At 45.9% G+C, this 17,296-nt stretch overlaps 1 protein-coding gene and 1 non-coding gene across 2 annotated transcripts in view; both read right to left on the reverse strand.

Annotated features, from left to right (window-relative positions):
• Positions 1–946: 946 nt before the first annotated feature.
• TRNAF-GAA lies at positions 947–1,019 on the reverse strand. The gene has a single exon. It is a non-coding gene; the product is annotated as a tRNA-Phe (tRNA).
• A 4,952-nt stretch (positions 1,020–5,971) lies between these two features.
• Positions 5,972–17,296, reverse strand: part of TGDS (TDP-glucose 4,6-dehydratase) — a 32,671-nt gene continuing 21,346 nt past the window's right edge. The window contains exons 10-12 of the mRNA XM_044285304.1: positions 11,345–11,403; positions 10,590–10,687; positions 5,972–7,885 (exon numbers count right to left, since the gene is read on the reverse strand). Of these exons, the coding sequence (XP_044141239.1) occupies positions 7,809–7,885; positions 10,590–10,687; positions 11,345–11,403 (234 nt within the window). The 3' untranslated portion in view covers positions 5,972–7,808. The remainder of the gene's footprint in view (positions 7,886–10,589; positions 10,688–11,344; positions 11,404–17,296) is intronic.

The raw sequence follows: 17,296 nt of genomic DNA on the forward strand, positions 1-17,296 counted from the left end.
AACGATCGCTACCGCAGTCCTTCCTCCCTCATTCTGTTCTATTCATTTTCGGCTGCACATCAATGATTAAACAGGGAGAGGCGCTGCCGATAATCAGGTATCAGTCATCCTGATCGGCAGCTCAATTATACAAGCCAATTATCGCAAAGGAGCGCTTTTGTGAACGCTTTCTCTCGATAATTTGCTGATAATTGTGCTATCCCAGATGTATCACGGGGCTCAGGCTGGATAATACATGGGGTGCAGGGATGGACACCTGTTTAATTCTATATCTACTATTGGTTGACGGAGTTTACACCAAATTTTATGCCAGAATTGTTGTGTAATTTTGGCGCAAATGGAGCATTTTATGCGGTGGCCCGTTCCCACCGAGCTCTGCCCATGTTCCAATAAGTCCTGCCCCTCATTGAGCAAGTAAAAAAAGTGTAAAAACCCTAGTTTCGCCCAATTGTGTCACTTTTTAGACACATTCCAGGCCCTGACACTTTAGTGAATCTGGGCCAGTGTGTTTTAGGGGTGGGGGTTGCCATGTATTTGGGTCCATTACCCTTTTTCACCTAACGCTCTTATAGCTTTCTTCAGAGACGGTCTCTGGCACAATGTAGCCGCCGGTGATGTTGGCCTATCACACTGGGCCGCGGCCAGTCAGCCATTTTCCCTGCAGCGGGCATGAGCAGTGTTATACGGCGGCCATTCAGATGAACACCAGGAACGGCACATAGCTACAGATAGGGGTTGTATCCATGAGACAGACCCTTTCACCAGCACATCTGGGCATGCTGGAAAGGTGGCACATGTCTCCTAATAAAGGGATACATAACACAGATGACAAAAAATGTGTTTTCCAAGGCACATGACTATTAACTGTGACCTAACGACATAAAAATGCACAAACAACTAAGAAACGTGATTATTACATCAGACTGACATGAAAACAGAACCCTGCTGCCGAAACCCGGGATCGAACCAGGGACCTTTAGATCTTCAGTCTAACGCTCTCCCAACTGAGCTATTTCGGCTCTGTACTCCCTGGCCTGAGAGAAGTAGTGGTAGGAGCCCTAGTGGTCGTCTCTGTGTAATTACACCTTTCTGTGGTACATTTTCTCCCCTGCATTTCCCTCGCAGTTATAAACACCACTCGCCTCCGCATATGTGCCCTGAGGAAGAGCGCCGTACACAGCCGCGCATGCGCGGTGTAGATAGAACAGGCGGATACCGTGAAGCGTCTGCGTGGTGGCTGTAATACTGGCTGGTCAGAGCTGACTGGAAATGTCGTCGGTATCCACCTGGGGTCATGCAGACACAAGACATTTTCCAGTGTGTCTGTATAATGGAGGCTCCGTATATCTTCTCTCCCTACATAGCGGCGTGCGCTCAGCGCATTATAGGGATGTCAGCCTTGTCCCCGTGTATATGAGTGTTCACACCTGTGTATAGATGCGGTTTGGTGCCTGTGGTATAGTGAGCAGGGTTGGAGCATTTTGGTACACTGCACATGTCGGCTGTACCAGGAGTTACAGCTTGTGATGCCATATATAAGGGTGGCGGCGGCGACAATCCCATAGAAATGAATGGTTTGCGATTCAGGGGTCGCAGTGACGGGACACATACGACCATTCATTTCTACGGGATCAGTGCTCCTGCGACCAGTGTCGCCGTACGCTTAGGGCTCATGCACACGACCATTGCCTGTTTTGCAGTCTCAATAGAACAGTCCTGTCCTTATCCGAAATATGGACAAGAATAGGACAGGTTCTGTTTTTTGGGGGGGCCACGGAACGGACATACAGATGCAGGCAGCACACAGGTGTCCGGTGCGCATCTTTTGTGGCCACATTGAAGTGAATAGGTCCGACCTGCGGATCTGATGCTGCCAAAAAGTACATTGGTACGCATGAGCCCATACATGGAAGGGGCAGGGCTGTGAAAGATCCTGGACACAGGCAAAAGTACCCTAAGAACCCTATGGTGGCGGGTGCCTATGGCATTTGTCAGAGGCATCCGTGTATACGTGAAACTTGGGACAAAAGGGGCTGTTCCATTTAGATAACTGACCCCGCCGATCACAAGAACGTGCCCATGCTGTATGCGACTGCCAGAGATGGCACAGTACAAGCGTTCAGCTAGAGATCTGAATAGAGCGGCATATGCGTGACCCCCACTCCACGCAAATGAGAGGACGTGGATCCGTTCTTGTGACTGGCGGGGTCCTCAGTGATTGGACCCCCTCTGAGCAGACACTTATCCCTTAATCTGTGGATAGAGGATACGTTGTCTTAATGGGACAACCCCATTAATGCTGAAGAAAGCGGGTATCTCACCAAGACAAGCCCATTCTAAAAGAGCAGCTGGCAGAACGAGTGCCACGGCTCCCCTCGTCTGACTGTAAATTTCTCCCCCTTCCCGGACATGAGTTGTGGACATCTGGTAGCACACAGGGGCGCGCCATAGTACAAAGCAGCAGGCACTCACAGTACTTCTCAGAATACCTCCAGAGTAAGCCACGTAAGAACAAGCTCCAGTTCACACAGGTTTTTACTGGCATTTTTCTGCACGTCTGCATTGTGGTGGCGGCTACTGCAGCTCCAGCTGTTAGCTAAAGGCGTTTTATTTTACTACTGGTGTTTTCTTACTTTGGGGCCTTTTGGCATTTTTTTTTTTTATGCAACAGTTTTGAAACTTTTGCCATTTTTGGGCTTTCTGAAAAGATTCACGCAGCTTTGTCAGGTTCGAAGGTACATGGGGGGGGGGGGGGGAACAACACGCTACAGTGGAGCAGCTCACCACCAAAATGAACCAAGGGGCTACCAGACGTGTGGGGCACCGGCGCAAATGTCACTTCATCACTACACCTCTAACTTATCAGCTGCAAAGGCTTCACTTTTCGCTGCAGTATTGGAATTGGACCTCCGCTAATTGGCAGAGGGTTACCTTCTCCGAGGAGCCTTGTTTTCTGCTTCATCAAACTGATGGACATTGGTGTGCCAGGCGAGAAATATCAGAGAAGAACACAAACTGGCAGTGGTTATGGTCTGGCATTCTTTGGGTCCATTCATCCATGTGGAAGGCACTCTCAACCGATTTGGGTATGAATCCATACTTGCAGATTGCGTACACCCATACATGCTGATTGTCTTCCGTGGGGCAGATGGGGACAACAAGAAAACGTCCAACACTTGTTTCACACAGGCGTCCGGATAAGATGCGGGTGCGTCACGGGAAAATGCACGATTTTTCCACGTGAGTGCAAAACATTGTAATGCATTTTGCACGCGCGTGAGAACAATCGGCATGTTTGGTACCCAAATTGGGATCGGTGTTGTGTAGATTGTATTATTTCCCCTTATAACATGGTTATATGGGAAAATATTAGCATTCTTAATACAGAACAAAGTACAATAGGGCTGGAGGGGTTACATAAAAAATTAAATAAAAATTTAAATCACTCATTTAATCCACTTGTTCGCGCAGCCGGCATCTCTTCTGTCTTCTTTGAGGAATAGGACCTTTGATGATGTCACGGCGCTAATCACATGATCTTTTACCATGGTGATGGATCATGTGATGGACCATGTGATGAGCACAGTGACGTCACCACAGGTTCTTTTCCTGTGCACAGCAAAGATGAAGACAGAAGAGATCCCGGCTGCGCGAACAAGTGGATTAAGGCGAGTTAAATAAAAAAAATTTAACCCCTCCAGCCCTATTGTACTATGCATTCTGTATTAAGAATGCTATTATTTTCCCTTATAACCATGTTATAAGGGAAAATAATAATGATCGGGTCTCCATCCCGATCGTCTCCTAGCAACCGTGCGTGAAAAATCGCACCACATCCGCACTTGCTTGCGGATGCTTGCAATTTTCACGCAGCCCCATTCACTTCTACGGGGCCTGCGTTGCGTGGAAAACACACAAAGAGGAGCATGCTGCGATTTTCACGCAACGCACAAGTGATGCGTGAAAATCACCGCTCATGTGAACAGCCCCATAGAAATGAATGGGTCCGGATTCAGCGCGTTCACCTCACGCATTGCACCCGCGCAGAAATCTCGCCCATGTGAAAGGCCTAAGACTTCCAAGTAATACCTGACCCTCTTATTCCCCAGACTTGAACCCACCTTAGCATCTGTGGTACCCCCTCGACATTGTGTTCGCTGTATGGCTCCTTCCCCTCGTACCCTCCAGAAGCTGTGGGATGCACTGGCTCCAGATACCTATGACAACCTACCAGGACCTTACTGAGTCATTTCCATCTGTCTAGCTGCAGTCCATGCTGGATACAGTGGTTATTCCGGATATTAGCTCGTGATCATAATAATGTGACTCAACTGTATATTATGAGGTTCACATCTGCATCGGAGGCTGTGTTCAGGACCTCCATCAAAAACAGCTCAGAGAGAAGTCCCAAATGCAGGACTTCTTTCTCTCTTCTTTGCTGAACCATCTATTGGAAATTTTATGCCCAGCCCAATTTTTCCTATGTAATAAATGGAACGGAAACAAAAAACAGAACAACGGATCCGTGAAAAACGGACCGCAAAATACTGAAAGAGCCATACGGCCGTGTGAAAGAAGCCCTTAACCGTTTTTAATGGATGTTTTTTCCACTGTACGTGTGAACGTGGCCTTATGTGCTAAATCCATCACTTACGTTATGTTCCAAAAGAGCAGAACAATGGAAATAAATAGCAGTGGTGGGAATCCACCCTTAGTGGTCAGAGTGGAAATTGCTGAATTTTAGGAACATTTTGTAAATAGAGATAATACCATGGAAAATTGAAAAAAAAAAAAAAAAAAACACAAAAAAGTTTAACGTAAAAACGGTACAATAGGTCATTTTCTTACGCCACATTCTATGAGTGAAATAAAACCTGCTGGTAGCGCGCTCAAAGTGTCCGCACAAATGATCTATTACCCGATAAACAGGCGTTCCCCTCGGCCATCGCCACCACTTTTACACCGCCAGAGTTAGGGCTCTTTCACACTTGTGTTGTCCGTATCCGTCGTGTACTCCATTTGCCGAAATTACACGCCAGATCCGGAAAAACGCAAGTGAACTGAAAGCATTTGAAGACGGATCAGTCGCTATTAAAGTCCTGGTTGCCATAGTAGTAGTGGGGAGCCGTCCGTGCGGCTCCCGGGGCGCTCCAGAATGACGTCAGAGCGCCCCATGCGCATGGATCATGTGATCCATGCGATCACGTCATCCATGCGCGTGGGGCGCCCTGACGTCACTCTGAAGCGCCCCGGGAGCCGCACGGACGGGAAGTATACTGCTCCCCCACTCCCCACTACACTTTACCATGGCAAACAGGACTTTAGCGTCCTGGCAGCCATGGTAACCCTTCAGAAAAAGCTAAACGTCGGATCCGGTAATGCGCCGAAACAACGTTTAGCTTAAGGCCGGATCTGGATTAATGCCTTTCAATGGGCATTAATTCCGGATCCGGCCTTGCGGCAAGTGTTCAGGATTTTTGGCCGGAGCAAAAAGCGCAGCATGCTGCAGTATTTTCTCCGGCCAAAAAACGTTCCGGTCCTGAACTGAAGACGTCCTGATGCATCCTGAATGGATTTCTCTCCATTCAGAATGCATTAGGATAAAACTGATCAGGATTCTTCCGGCATAGAGCCCCGACGACGGAACTCTATGCCGGAAAAGAACAACGCAAGTGTGAAAGAGCCCTTAGCTATTAATCTGGAGGATTCTCCACTCCTTTCCATAAAGTATGCAGGGGATCTTCCTGCTTCTCCTGGCAGAACAAAGCTGTAGTCAGATGCCTTCTAAGGATGTGTTCACATGCACAGGTTTATTGAAGACACTTCTGCAATTGTCTCGATCATCTGAATGGGGCTTGGAGAAACCTATCTGCTTCCAATCAGATGAATGGAACGGATTTTCAGCTGTAGAAATATCTTCTGCCGCGTGTGAACATATCCTTACATTCTGCACAGAACACGGATACAGAAAGGTATAAAACTTACCATGTTTATTACTAAATTACAAATGTTTTCTTTATTAGGCACTTAATAGACAACATTTTACAGTAGAAAATTTAAAAATCTCACATTTCAGACTTCCGTTTACCGTGTAATACAGTTAATTACATTTAAATAGACATTTCCATATCGGACCTGCAGCAGAAGCCTCGCGCCAATGCCAACTGAAAGGTAAAGTGCAATTGTCTATCATAGTAAATCTTCCTCTTCATATCATTCTAGACTTTGGCGGGAACGTCAAGAACTTGCTGCCCTCAGTGATGACCTGCTAATGTAGGTGACAAACACTTACCGTAATGTAAAATGATAGAAGAATGATTATGTTCCCATAAAACCAGTCACTTACTAATAATATTGGGGGCCATCTACTTTTTGGAATAAAAATAGTCACAAGACTCTTTCTGCAACTTTTTTTTTAAACATTTGCGCTAATCTGTTGTCACACGGGCATTTTTACACTGCGTTCCACACTTCGAACATTGGCCCTGGCGAGTTTACTAACACTTACACCTGAGTGTTCGTGAAAAACGACTCCAGTCAGGCGCTGGAATAGTTTTTGCGCAAGGACTGCCGGAGGTGCGCCTAAGGCTACTTTCACATTAGAGGCAGCCTTCTACGGCCGACTGTAGTGCCGCTGGAAGTCCGCTCCGGTCCCATTGACTATAATGCATAAAATACACTAACAAACCACAGTATTGTAGTTCATTGTACAACAAAACGCAATAAGGCCACTTTCACGAATGCGTCAAAGAAATCCGTCAGAGAACAGCCAGCTGGAATTCTATAGATCCGGCGTAGCCGAATAGTGGCCCGTGCCCGCAGGAACCCATTGACTAGATGTGGAGGGCATCTGGCTGCTTGCTAGCATATGAGCTGGGGTTCGGCTGGATAGAAATTACTGCACGTAATGGTTTTTGTCTGGCCAAATCCCGGCATGCATGCCAGGGAGAAGCCGAATCCCCACCGCATCCCATTATAGTCAATGGGGTCCAGCAGGCCAGAATGGCCTGATTGCCTGATTCCTGCCGGATTTCGATGAATATGTGAAACTAACACATGGATTTCTGATGCCGATTGCTCCCGAAATCAGTGTTGTATTTTCAGCCTGTAAAAAACATTGGGGGAAATATATCACGTTTGTATGCAAATTTTTTGGTACAGAAGAGCCATACATTTTGGCGCCATTGCTGCTTTTCGCCAAACTTTTAAACTTTTTGCCATTTACCACCACCTTTAGCACTTTTGAAAAGCAGCTTATTAGTTGGCGTGGCTCTGTAGGTTAGTTTCATGCTAGATTGTGGGCTCCATAGCAACCTCTACAATAGTAGTTCTTCCAATGCTTCGGGGTTTTCCAGGATTCAAATACTGATAACCTATCCTCGGGATGGATCATCAATATCTGATCAGTGGGGGTCCGACTTACAACTCCCCCGACAATCAGCTGTTTGAAGAGACCTCTTTTTAGGCCAGTGATGTCATGTTCACTGGTCACATGACCTAGGCGCAGCCCGCTATACAGAGTACTGTGCTTGGTTAGCTGTAAGGAGGCGCTCCTCTAAACGCTGTGGCCCCTTCAAACAACTGATCAGCGAGGGTGCCAGGTGTCAGATGCCCACCATTTTAAATCCTTTGGCTATAAACTTAATTTCCTGGCTGTCAAACAGTGCTGCAGATCTACAGTCCATGTACACCGTGACATGTTAGAATCATGCCAGGACCATGCCATCGTCCACTTCATGTCCTCTTCAGAGGTAGAAACAGAATAGTTATACTGCCTTGTGTTGCCACAATCCGACGCTCTGTGCGAGCTATGCTTGACTAACAAACGGTTGTAACGCTTTCTCTGCATTCTTCCAGTTGTGAAAATTGTTTTTATACCATTGCACTAAAAGGGAAAGAAAAAGAATCACGTTAGGAGACCTTCCATCTGGTCATGAAGAACATTAAACACCACACATTGATATTCTTTAAGGTGTGTCCCGCTTTGGACCTGTACCCCTGAGCATCACAAAGAAAACTCACCTGTCTGTGGTTCCAGCACTGCTCCGTTCCTCGCTGCGGCCAATCACAGGCCTCAGCAGGGACGCACCATTCAAGCTTCTGCGACCGCTGAAGCCTGTGGTTAACTGCAGCCGTCATGAGACACAGACGCTTCCTGGTCTCATGGGAACTTGAAGCAGCGGTGGGAACATGGGCAGGTGAGTATTCTTTTTTATGTTCAGGGGTACAAGACCATAGCATGAGTATCTTTGGCTCCAAGGCCAGAAAACCCCTACAAAATGTCTAAAATAAAAACACTAGTATAAATGTATGTATGTATTAAACAAAATGGAGGGCAAGAAGGTGGGTGCTACAAGCCAATATGGCCTGATCCACTGCCAAGTACAGAAGTGCCCGTCAGGCCTGTGTTACACGTATCAGACATACATTTCTGATGTACAATGTCTGATCACTGGAGGTCCCACTCATCACTAGAAAATGACTGCAGTGAGGAGGGGCGAATGGAGCTGCGTCAGGGCAGACGGCCACCCTCTGTATTCGGTGTCTATGGGGCTGACATGGCACTGTACTCACTGTCTCCATCAGTCCTGTTGACTTTGAATGGAGTAGCACCATGACGCTCCATTCAAATTTCTCCTCGGGGAGGAGGAATGGGGGCCCCGGGACCTTGTTCTAGTGATTGTTAGACATGTATCTCCTATCACTTTTCTCACTGGATAGGCGAAAAATCTCAATTGTGAGGAAACCCCTTTAACCCTTTTGATACCAGAGGTTTTTCGCGTTTTCATTTTTCTTCCCTATTTTCCGTGAGCCATAACTTTTTTATTTTTCCAGTCACAGCTGTATGATGGATTATTTTTTGCGGGAAAAGTTGTACTTTCTAATGCCACCATTAATTATGGCATAAAATGTTTTGGGAAGCGGTAAAAAAAGAACCAGATTTTTGTCCCTATAGGGCCCTCAGGAGATTGTAACAAAAACCCAACCACGGTCACCTGACCAGAAACTCCTTTAAGGGGTCCTATCTATATGTTAAAACTTTAACCTTTATTATTGACTTTTAAAACAAAAATACTCAGAGAAACCAATACTACAAGGTAATTAAAAATATCCGGTTGTAGTTTCGGGGTAAGTCAGTTAACTTATGTCTTTTTTTGGCCGCTGTCGCTCGCTCTATTTAAGAGGTGGTTAACCTCATGGATACTCTGAGAACATTTTTTTATATCACCATATTCTGACCCCCATAACTTTTTTATACTTCTGTCTACTGAGCTGTTTAGGGGCTAATTTTTTGCGGAAAAATCTGTACTTTTAACCGATACCATTTTGGAGTATGCTTGACTTTTTGATCATATTTTACTACATTTTTTGGGGTAAGAGAAGCAATAAAAAAAATGGCAAAATCGACCATTTTGACCCTTTTTTCCGTTACGCCATTCACCGTATTGGAATATTTTTTTTTCTATTTTAATAGTATGGGCATTTTCGTTCGCGGTGATACCCATGATGTTTATATTTATTGTTATTTAGGTATTTATTCTTTAAATCACCCCAATTTCCGTATAATTAAACATTTATATATTTTTTATATATTTTTTTACATAAAAAAAATTGTGATCATTATGTGCCTCAGAAATGAGCTTATTGCTTTATTTTTTGGGGTTTATCAGGAATTTATTATTAGCTTATTTTGCTTACTTTTGCTCATTATCCTGGCCTGCCATCTGGTGGCGAAAATAAGAATTGCAGTTTAAATACTGTTAACTTACTCAGGAAGGCTACCAAGTAGCGCTTCTTGGTTTTTGCGCATTTAGGTGCTGTGATCTCACTTGATCACGGCATCTAAAGCATTTAATTACTGCGATCGGCATTATTGCCGGTCAAGGTAATTAGCCGCAGGTCTCTACTGTATGAAACATCAGATATCTGCCAGCCATGATGCACGCTGCACGTGCCAGCAGGTGTCATGTTTACGCATCGCACCAGCGCCGTACATGTATGGCGCTGGTAGCCTAAGGGTTAAAGGGTTTTTTCAGTATTTTGATATTGAAGGTCTAACCTCAGCACAAGCCATCAATATCACAAATTGCAGGGATCTGACACTCTGCACCCCCGTTGATCAGCTGTTTGGGATTTGCTCCAGCGCTGGAAGTTCGGCTCCATCCATTGTGCTCCCATTTAAAGCACAGCCAGCCAGAAGACACTACTAATTTGCTAAGAGGCCCGTAATTCGCAATACATTTGCCACATCTTACTCCACCGCACTTTTTGTTATTATTCAGTATGCCCCTGTCAAAAAAAAGCCTAACCTTTTCAGTCCCCCACCGATCCAGTGGAGATGCTTTGGTGGCCACTCACACGCGGTGATGTCAGTGAGTATAGTACATGACTACTGAGAATGGCAGCCTGTAAACAGAAACCAGCAGGCCACCACAACAGCATCTGCACCGATTTACAGGTGGTAGAAGATGGGAGTATTTTATCCATTTTAGGACATCTTCTTTTCAGGCAACCTTGTAAAATAATGGCTGACATTCAGCTGAATGCTGGTGGAGCAACCGTTTCTATGGTAAAATGATACAACATACTTGTTCTTTCAATGCCTTCCTTCCACTGTACTTTTGGTCTCCACCCCAAGCTGTGCATTTTTTCAGACTTCATCAAATAACGAAGATCATTGACAGGCCTTTAGTAAACAAAACAAAATAAAAAAAATAGAAATTCCTTTAGATCAAAATTATTTGGGTTACAGGGCATTGGGTTACACTGACCTGATATACCGTATTTTGCGCTTTATAAGACTACCCCCCCACACTACACCCTAAAGTTATTTACCTTGACCGCTCTACTTCAGTAAAACATGCCCGTAAGTGTTTTGCGACCCTATGATAGAAATGCCTATTCTTGTCCGCGACCGCTCTATCTTTTTTGCGGGGCCGCGGAACAGAACTTTGGATGCAGACAGCACACATTGTGCTGCCCGCATTTTAGCAGCCTCCTTGAAATGAATGGGTCTACACCTGCAAAATTGCGGAAAGGATGCAGACCCAGAACAACAGATGTGTGAATGGACCCCAAATCACATTGCCAGTCTGTGCCTGGTGCTGCAGCAGCTTAGCTCCCCTGATATACAACAACCAGAGTGTGGTGCTGAGTCAGGTACTGTCTGCTCCTTTATTCTGACCAGGGGAAGGCCTGAGACCCCGCGATCATACATTGAATTTAAAGCCAAACTAAATCTGATGTAAGCGGTTGGCCTGTGGGGTTTTATTTCTTAAACCAGCTGCATATTTAGCAGACATTTATAGTAAATAGCTGACATGGTTGCTGCTTGGACAATTACCTGTCATTAACATAATCCATCCAATTCTCCGTTTCTGTTTCGGAGGAGGTATTCTGGATCTTAAAAACAAAACATTGGAAAAATAACTGAAAAGGCACGGAAGAAAAGTCCTTTCATTATGGAGAATATGAGAAAGTCATGAAAATAGTCATGAAGAGCGGGGTGGACATCTGGCTGTTTAGATGCCTCATACTTCAACGTATAACGTTCCCTCCATAAAAGTTGTCTATTTCATTGACAACAGCTTGGCAGTAATTGGTAATCATGCATTGCTACGTGCTTTTGCTGAGATCTGAAGAGTGTAAATGAAAATCTTTAATAAAGAAGCAACGTGTTCGTATAAAACTGGTTAATGTTCTTCATTGCAGTACCTGCAAAAATATTCCGTACAAAGATCAGGAATGCCTTCCTCTAACCAAGCTTTCTTAGGGTACATTCACACGACATTGGAAAAGGCCAGTTTCAGAATCACTGCAGTCTATGGGAGTATTCACACAGCCATTGTTACCATCCTTCCAAAAAAGGGGAAATGTTCTATTTGTGGTCGGTTTGATGGCCCCCCTGAAATCAATCGGCCCATTAATGCCATTTAGACAAAAGCGCACAGTCTAGCGAGCGTTAAAAAGAGGTACACTATGTAAAAAATAAAAATATATACTCACCTCTCCAAAGGCACAGCTGGGAACACTTGCTCTGAACTGGAGGCAGTAGCACCTGTTGCTCCCAGCGTTGTGACATCATATGAGCACACTGGGAGCGTCAGGTCCTGCTGTCTCTAGTGCGGAGCAAGTGTTCCCAGCTGTATCCATGGTGAGGTTTCTTTTTGTTAAGTGGCTGGCACTGTCGGGGGTGGGTGGTTTTATATATATGGCGTTAGTTCATACACAATGGAAAGTCCACATAACAAAAATCACCTTGTTGGCAGTTCAGCCTCCAGCAGTCCATAGCAGGCTTTTAGGGGGCCCATTTCCCTTACAGACGGGTCTCAGCCCTCCAGCACGGCACAAGCCTCAGATCCCAACACACACCTCCTGAGCACCACTGTCAGACTGAGGTAATCCTCCGCACCTGGCAGTGCTGTCTGGTTTTTAGGCCTGGCAAAACCCGGCCTGGAACATGGGGAGTAGTCACCCACCCAGCACTTTGACTACTCCCAGTAAGAGCCGTCCCGGATAAGCTATACAGCCATACCAGGTATTAAGGTGTCAAACAGCAACTGCTGCTGGCACATAAAAACCGCCCTTACTCCACCCAGGCCAGGAACCTCGGTGACATGTACCTATGATCCACGATGATTCCTTTTACCTTCTTACATACCTTCCCCCTTTGTTCAACCCTGAGGGGATGAACACATGCCATACAGTATACTCGGGAGAGGGCATCTGCGTTTCCCTGCAACCGGCCTGCTTTGTGTTCTACTGATAACTTAACGTTTTGTAAGGACAGGAACCATCTGGTGACTCGGGCATTTCTCTCTTTGCCTGGCTCATCCACTTGAGTGGGGAGTGGTCAGTCACCAGGCGGAATGTTCTCCCCAACAAATAATAGCGGAGAGACTTTAGTGCCCACTTAAAAGCCAGGCACTCTCTCTCCACTATACTGTACCTGGTCTCGGCTGGGGTGAGCTTGCGGCTTAGGAAGACAACGGGATGCTCCTCCCCGTTGACTTCCTGAGACAGTACAGCACCGAGGCCTACTTCGGAGGCGTCTGTCTGCACTATGAATTCCCGCTTGAAGTCGGGCGTCACCAAAACCGGGGACCCACACAGGGCCGACTTCAAAGCGGAGACAGCCTCTTCTGCCCGGTCATTCCAGTGAACCATCACTGACTTGCGTGCCTTCAATAACCCTGTCAATGGTGCAGCTACAGTAGCAAAGTGGGGAATAAATCTCATGTAATAGCCTATCATTCCTAGGAATTACTTTACTTGTTTAGTGGTGACAGGTCGGGGCCAATTTTTTATCGCTTCTATTTTGTTTACGTGGGGTTTGATCACTCCGTGCCCAATGACATACCCCAGGTATTTAGCCTCCTCTAACCCTATTGCACATTTTTCTGGGTTAGCGGTTAGTCCCGCCTTCCGAAGGGAATCCACTACAGCCTGCACTTTGGGTAGGTGACTTTCCCAGTCGGTACTGTGGATGACGATATCGTCCAGGTAAGCCGAAGCGTACCGACGATGTGGATGCAGCACAATGTCCATAAGCCATTGAAAAGTGACGGGGGCACCATGCAAACCAAAGGGTAGCACCTTGTACTGATACAGCCCTTCAGGTGTGATGAAGTATCTGAGGAAAGGGATTTAGGAGTAATTATTTCAGAAGACTTAAAGGTGGGAAGAAAATGTAATAGAGCAGCACGAAATGCCAGCAGAATGCTTGGATGTATAGGGAGAGGTATAAGCAGTAGAAAGAGTGAAGTGCTTATGCCGCTGTACAGAACACTGGTGAGACCTCACTTGGAGTATTGTGCGCAGTACTGGAGGCCATATCTCCAGAAGGATATAGATACTCTAGAGAGAGTTCAGAGAAGAGCTACTAAACTAGTACATGGATTGCAGGATAAAACTTACCAGGAAAGGTTAAAAGACCTTAATATGTATAGCTTGGAAGAAAGACGAGACAGAGGGGATATGATAGAAACTTTTAAATACATAAAGGGAATCAACTCGGTAAAGGAGGAGAGCATATTTAAAAGAAGAAAAACTACCACAAGAGGACACAGTTTTAAATTAGAGGGGCAAAGTTTTAAAAGTAATATAAGGAAGTATTACTTTACTGAGAGAGTAGTGGATGCATAGAATAGCCTTCCTGCAGAAGTGGTAGCTGCAAATACAGTGAAGGAGTTTAAGCATGCATGGGATAGGCATAAGGCTATCCTTCATATAAGATAGGGTCAGGGACTATTCATAGGATTCAGATATATTGGGCAGACTAGATGAGCCAAATGGTTCTTATCTGCCGACACATTCTATGTTTCTATGTTTCTATGAAGGCAGTTTTCTCTTTGGCAGTCTCCGTTAAGGGCACCTGCCATTACCCTTTCAGGAGGTTCAAAACAGAAAAATATCGGACTTGTCCTAACCTCTCGATAAGCTCATCTACCTGGGGCATGGGATACGCATCGAACTTGGAGATTTCGTTTAGTTTGCGAAAATCGTTACAGAACCGTAACGTCCCATCCGGCTTGGGTGTTAAGACTATTGGACTGGCCCATTCACTTTGACTCCTCAATGATGTGTAGTTGTAGCATTAGCTGCACTTCCTCTGCGATGGCTTGTCGCCGAGCCTCGGGTACCTGGTATGGTTTTAACCGGACTTTTGCCTGAGGCTCAGTGACAATGTCATGCCGGATTATGGAAGTGCGTCCAGGGAGGTCCGAGAACACATCCGTGTTCCAACTAATGAACTCCCTGGCTTCCTGAACTTGTTTAGAGAAGAGGCTGTCAGCAATTTTTATGGTGGCAACTGCCTCTCTTGCATCAGACCGAGGAGCCTGAACCTTTTCTCCTACAAAACCCGGCCGCGGACTGTCTTTAGTCGAGGACTTCCTATCTTTCCATGGTTTTAGTAGATTCACATGGTACACCTGCTCAGGCTTTCGCCGCCCAGGCTGGTGTACCTTGTAATTTACCTCTCCCACTTTCTCGAGTACCTCGTAGGACCCCTGCCACCTAGCTAGGAACTTACTGTCTACGGTTGGTACCAGAACCAAAACCTGATCACCTGGGTTAACGTTCCGGACCCGAGCCTGCCGATTATAGACCCTACAATGGGCTCGCTGCGCTGCCTCCATATGCTCCCTGACCAGAGAACACTGTCTCCATCCGTCCTTGCATCTGGGTGACTTACTCAATAACACTTTTGTGTGGTGTGGGTTGTTGTTCCCACACTTCTTTGGCTATGTCCAACAGACCGTGAGGGTGTCTGCCATACAGCAGTTCGAAGGGCGAGAACCCAGTAGAGGCCTGGGGCACCTCTCGCACTGCGAACATGAGATAGGACAGAAGAAGGTTCCAATCCCTCCCATCCTTAGACACCACTCTTTTTAACATTTTTTTTTTATGTTTAATGATTAAATCCCTCTACCAGGCCATCTGTTTGTGGATGATACACGGACGTCCGTAGCTGTTTTATGTGGAGCAACTTACAGAGTTCCCTCATGACTTTGGACATAAAAGGGGTCCCTTGGTCAGTCAGAACCTCATCAGGTAGTCCCATAGCTATCCCATAGCATAGATAGCTATGAGTTTGGCTGATGTATGTCGCAGTGGCACTGCTTCCGGGTACCGAGTGGCGTAGTTGAGGATGACCAAGATGTGTTAGTGCCCTCTAGCGGACTTTGGTACTGGGCCTATGAGATCCATAGCGATTCACTCGAACCATGATAATCGGGAGAGGCACCAGAGGCTCCGAAAATGTGGCTGGGGGCTATTTATCTGGCAGGTTGGTCAAGACTTACAAAACTCTTCTACCTCGCTGAACACACTGGGCCAGTAAAACCGCCGTAGTATCCGGTCCTGCGTTTTCTGCCACCCCAAGTGACCCCCAAGAACATGTTGGTGGGATAGCTCCAATACGAGCTTGCGATATGCCTTGGGCACCACCAGCTGTTCAATATGCTCACCCCGTAGTTGGTTTACCCGATACAGCATTTCCTGGTGAAACATCAACTCGGCCCCAGGTTTTTGTGGTTCACCATTAATTATTACAACATTCTCCCAGGCCCGGGATAAGGTTGGGTCCCGGTGTTGTGCGTTCCAAACTCTTCACAGGAGACACTTAGGTCTGCCAATTTAGGACCCAGCGGCAAGTCCTCAACGTCTCCTGCCAACACACTCAGCGGGATTGTCTCCCCCTCTTCCACCGAAGTGGGGGTCACCCCTACTGCTGGCCCTTCGGCCTCAAGTTTTTTTTTTAAATCAGAAACCTGGTTAGAAGGGCCTGGCTGCTTGGAGCAGGGAGAGTTGGGTGGGTCCTTGCTCCAATTAGCCACTCCAGGTATTTGTGGTAACTGTGGCTAATCACCTAAATAGCTGGGTGTGCTATAAAAGGGCAGACGGCTCACCAGCTGAGGCCTCTGCTCCTGGGAAGCTCTGCTGTGAGTAACAAGCAACCGTGTGTCTTGTTTTTGGTGCTGGGTACAAGGCTCAGTTTCCTTTAGTTAGGAACTGCTTGATGTATACAGGTAGCGGCCAGACAGCCAGGGTTTTCTTTTATTTAGTACGGTTTTGTTTAACACTTTTTTCTGCAAAAGCCAATAAAACTGTCTGAGGCCAGTTGACTATACTTGCTTAGACTGGACTGTGTTTTGTGTGCCAACAGCGTCCGTCTGTCCCAGGAGACGGTGATACCGCAAGCTAATCCCGTTACAAAATATATAATATACAAACCGGATTCCAAAAAAGTTGGGACACTATACAAATCGTGAATAAAAACTGAATGCAATGATGTGGAGGTGACAACTTCTAATATTTATTCAGAATAGAACATAAATCACGGAACAAAATTTTAAACTGAGAAAATGTACCATTTTAAGGGAAAAATATGTTGAATCAGAATTTCATGGTGTCAACAAATCCCCAAAAAGTTGGGACAAGGCCATTTTCACCACTGTGTGGCATCTCCCCTTCTTTTTACAACACTCAACAGACGTCTGGGGACCGAGGAGACCAGTAGATCTGATAGATGCAAAGTCTTTGCAATTTTACGCTGGGTAACACCTTTCTGATATTGCTCCACTATCTTTCTGCGCAACATTGTGGGAATTGGTGATCCTCTACCCATCTTGGCTTCTGAGAGACACTGCCACTCTGAGAAGCTCTTTTTATACCCAATCATGTTGCCAATTGACCTAATTAGTGTTAATTGGTCTTCCAGCTCTTCGTTATGCTCAAATTTACTTTTTCCAGCCTCTTATTGCTACTTGTCCCAACTTTTTGGGGATTTGTT

The sequence above is a fragment of the Bufo gargarizans genome, chromosome 3 (genome assembly GCF_014858855.1).
Source record: "Bufo gargarizans isolate SCDJY-AF-19 chromosome 3, ASM1485885v1, whole genome shotgun sequence".
NCBI classification, from domain to species: Eukaryota; Metazoa; Chordata; class Amphibia; order Anura; family Bufonidae; genus Bufo; species Bufo gargarizans.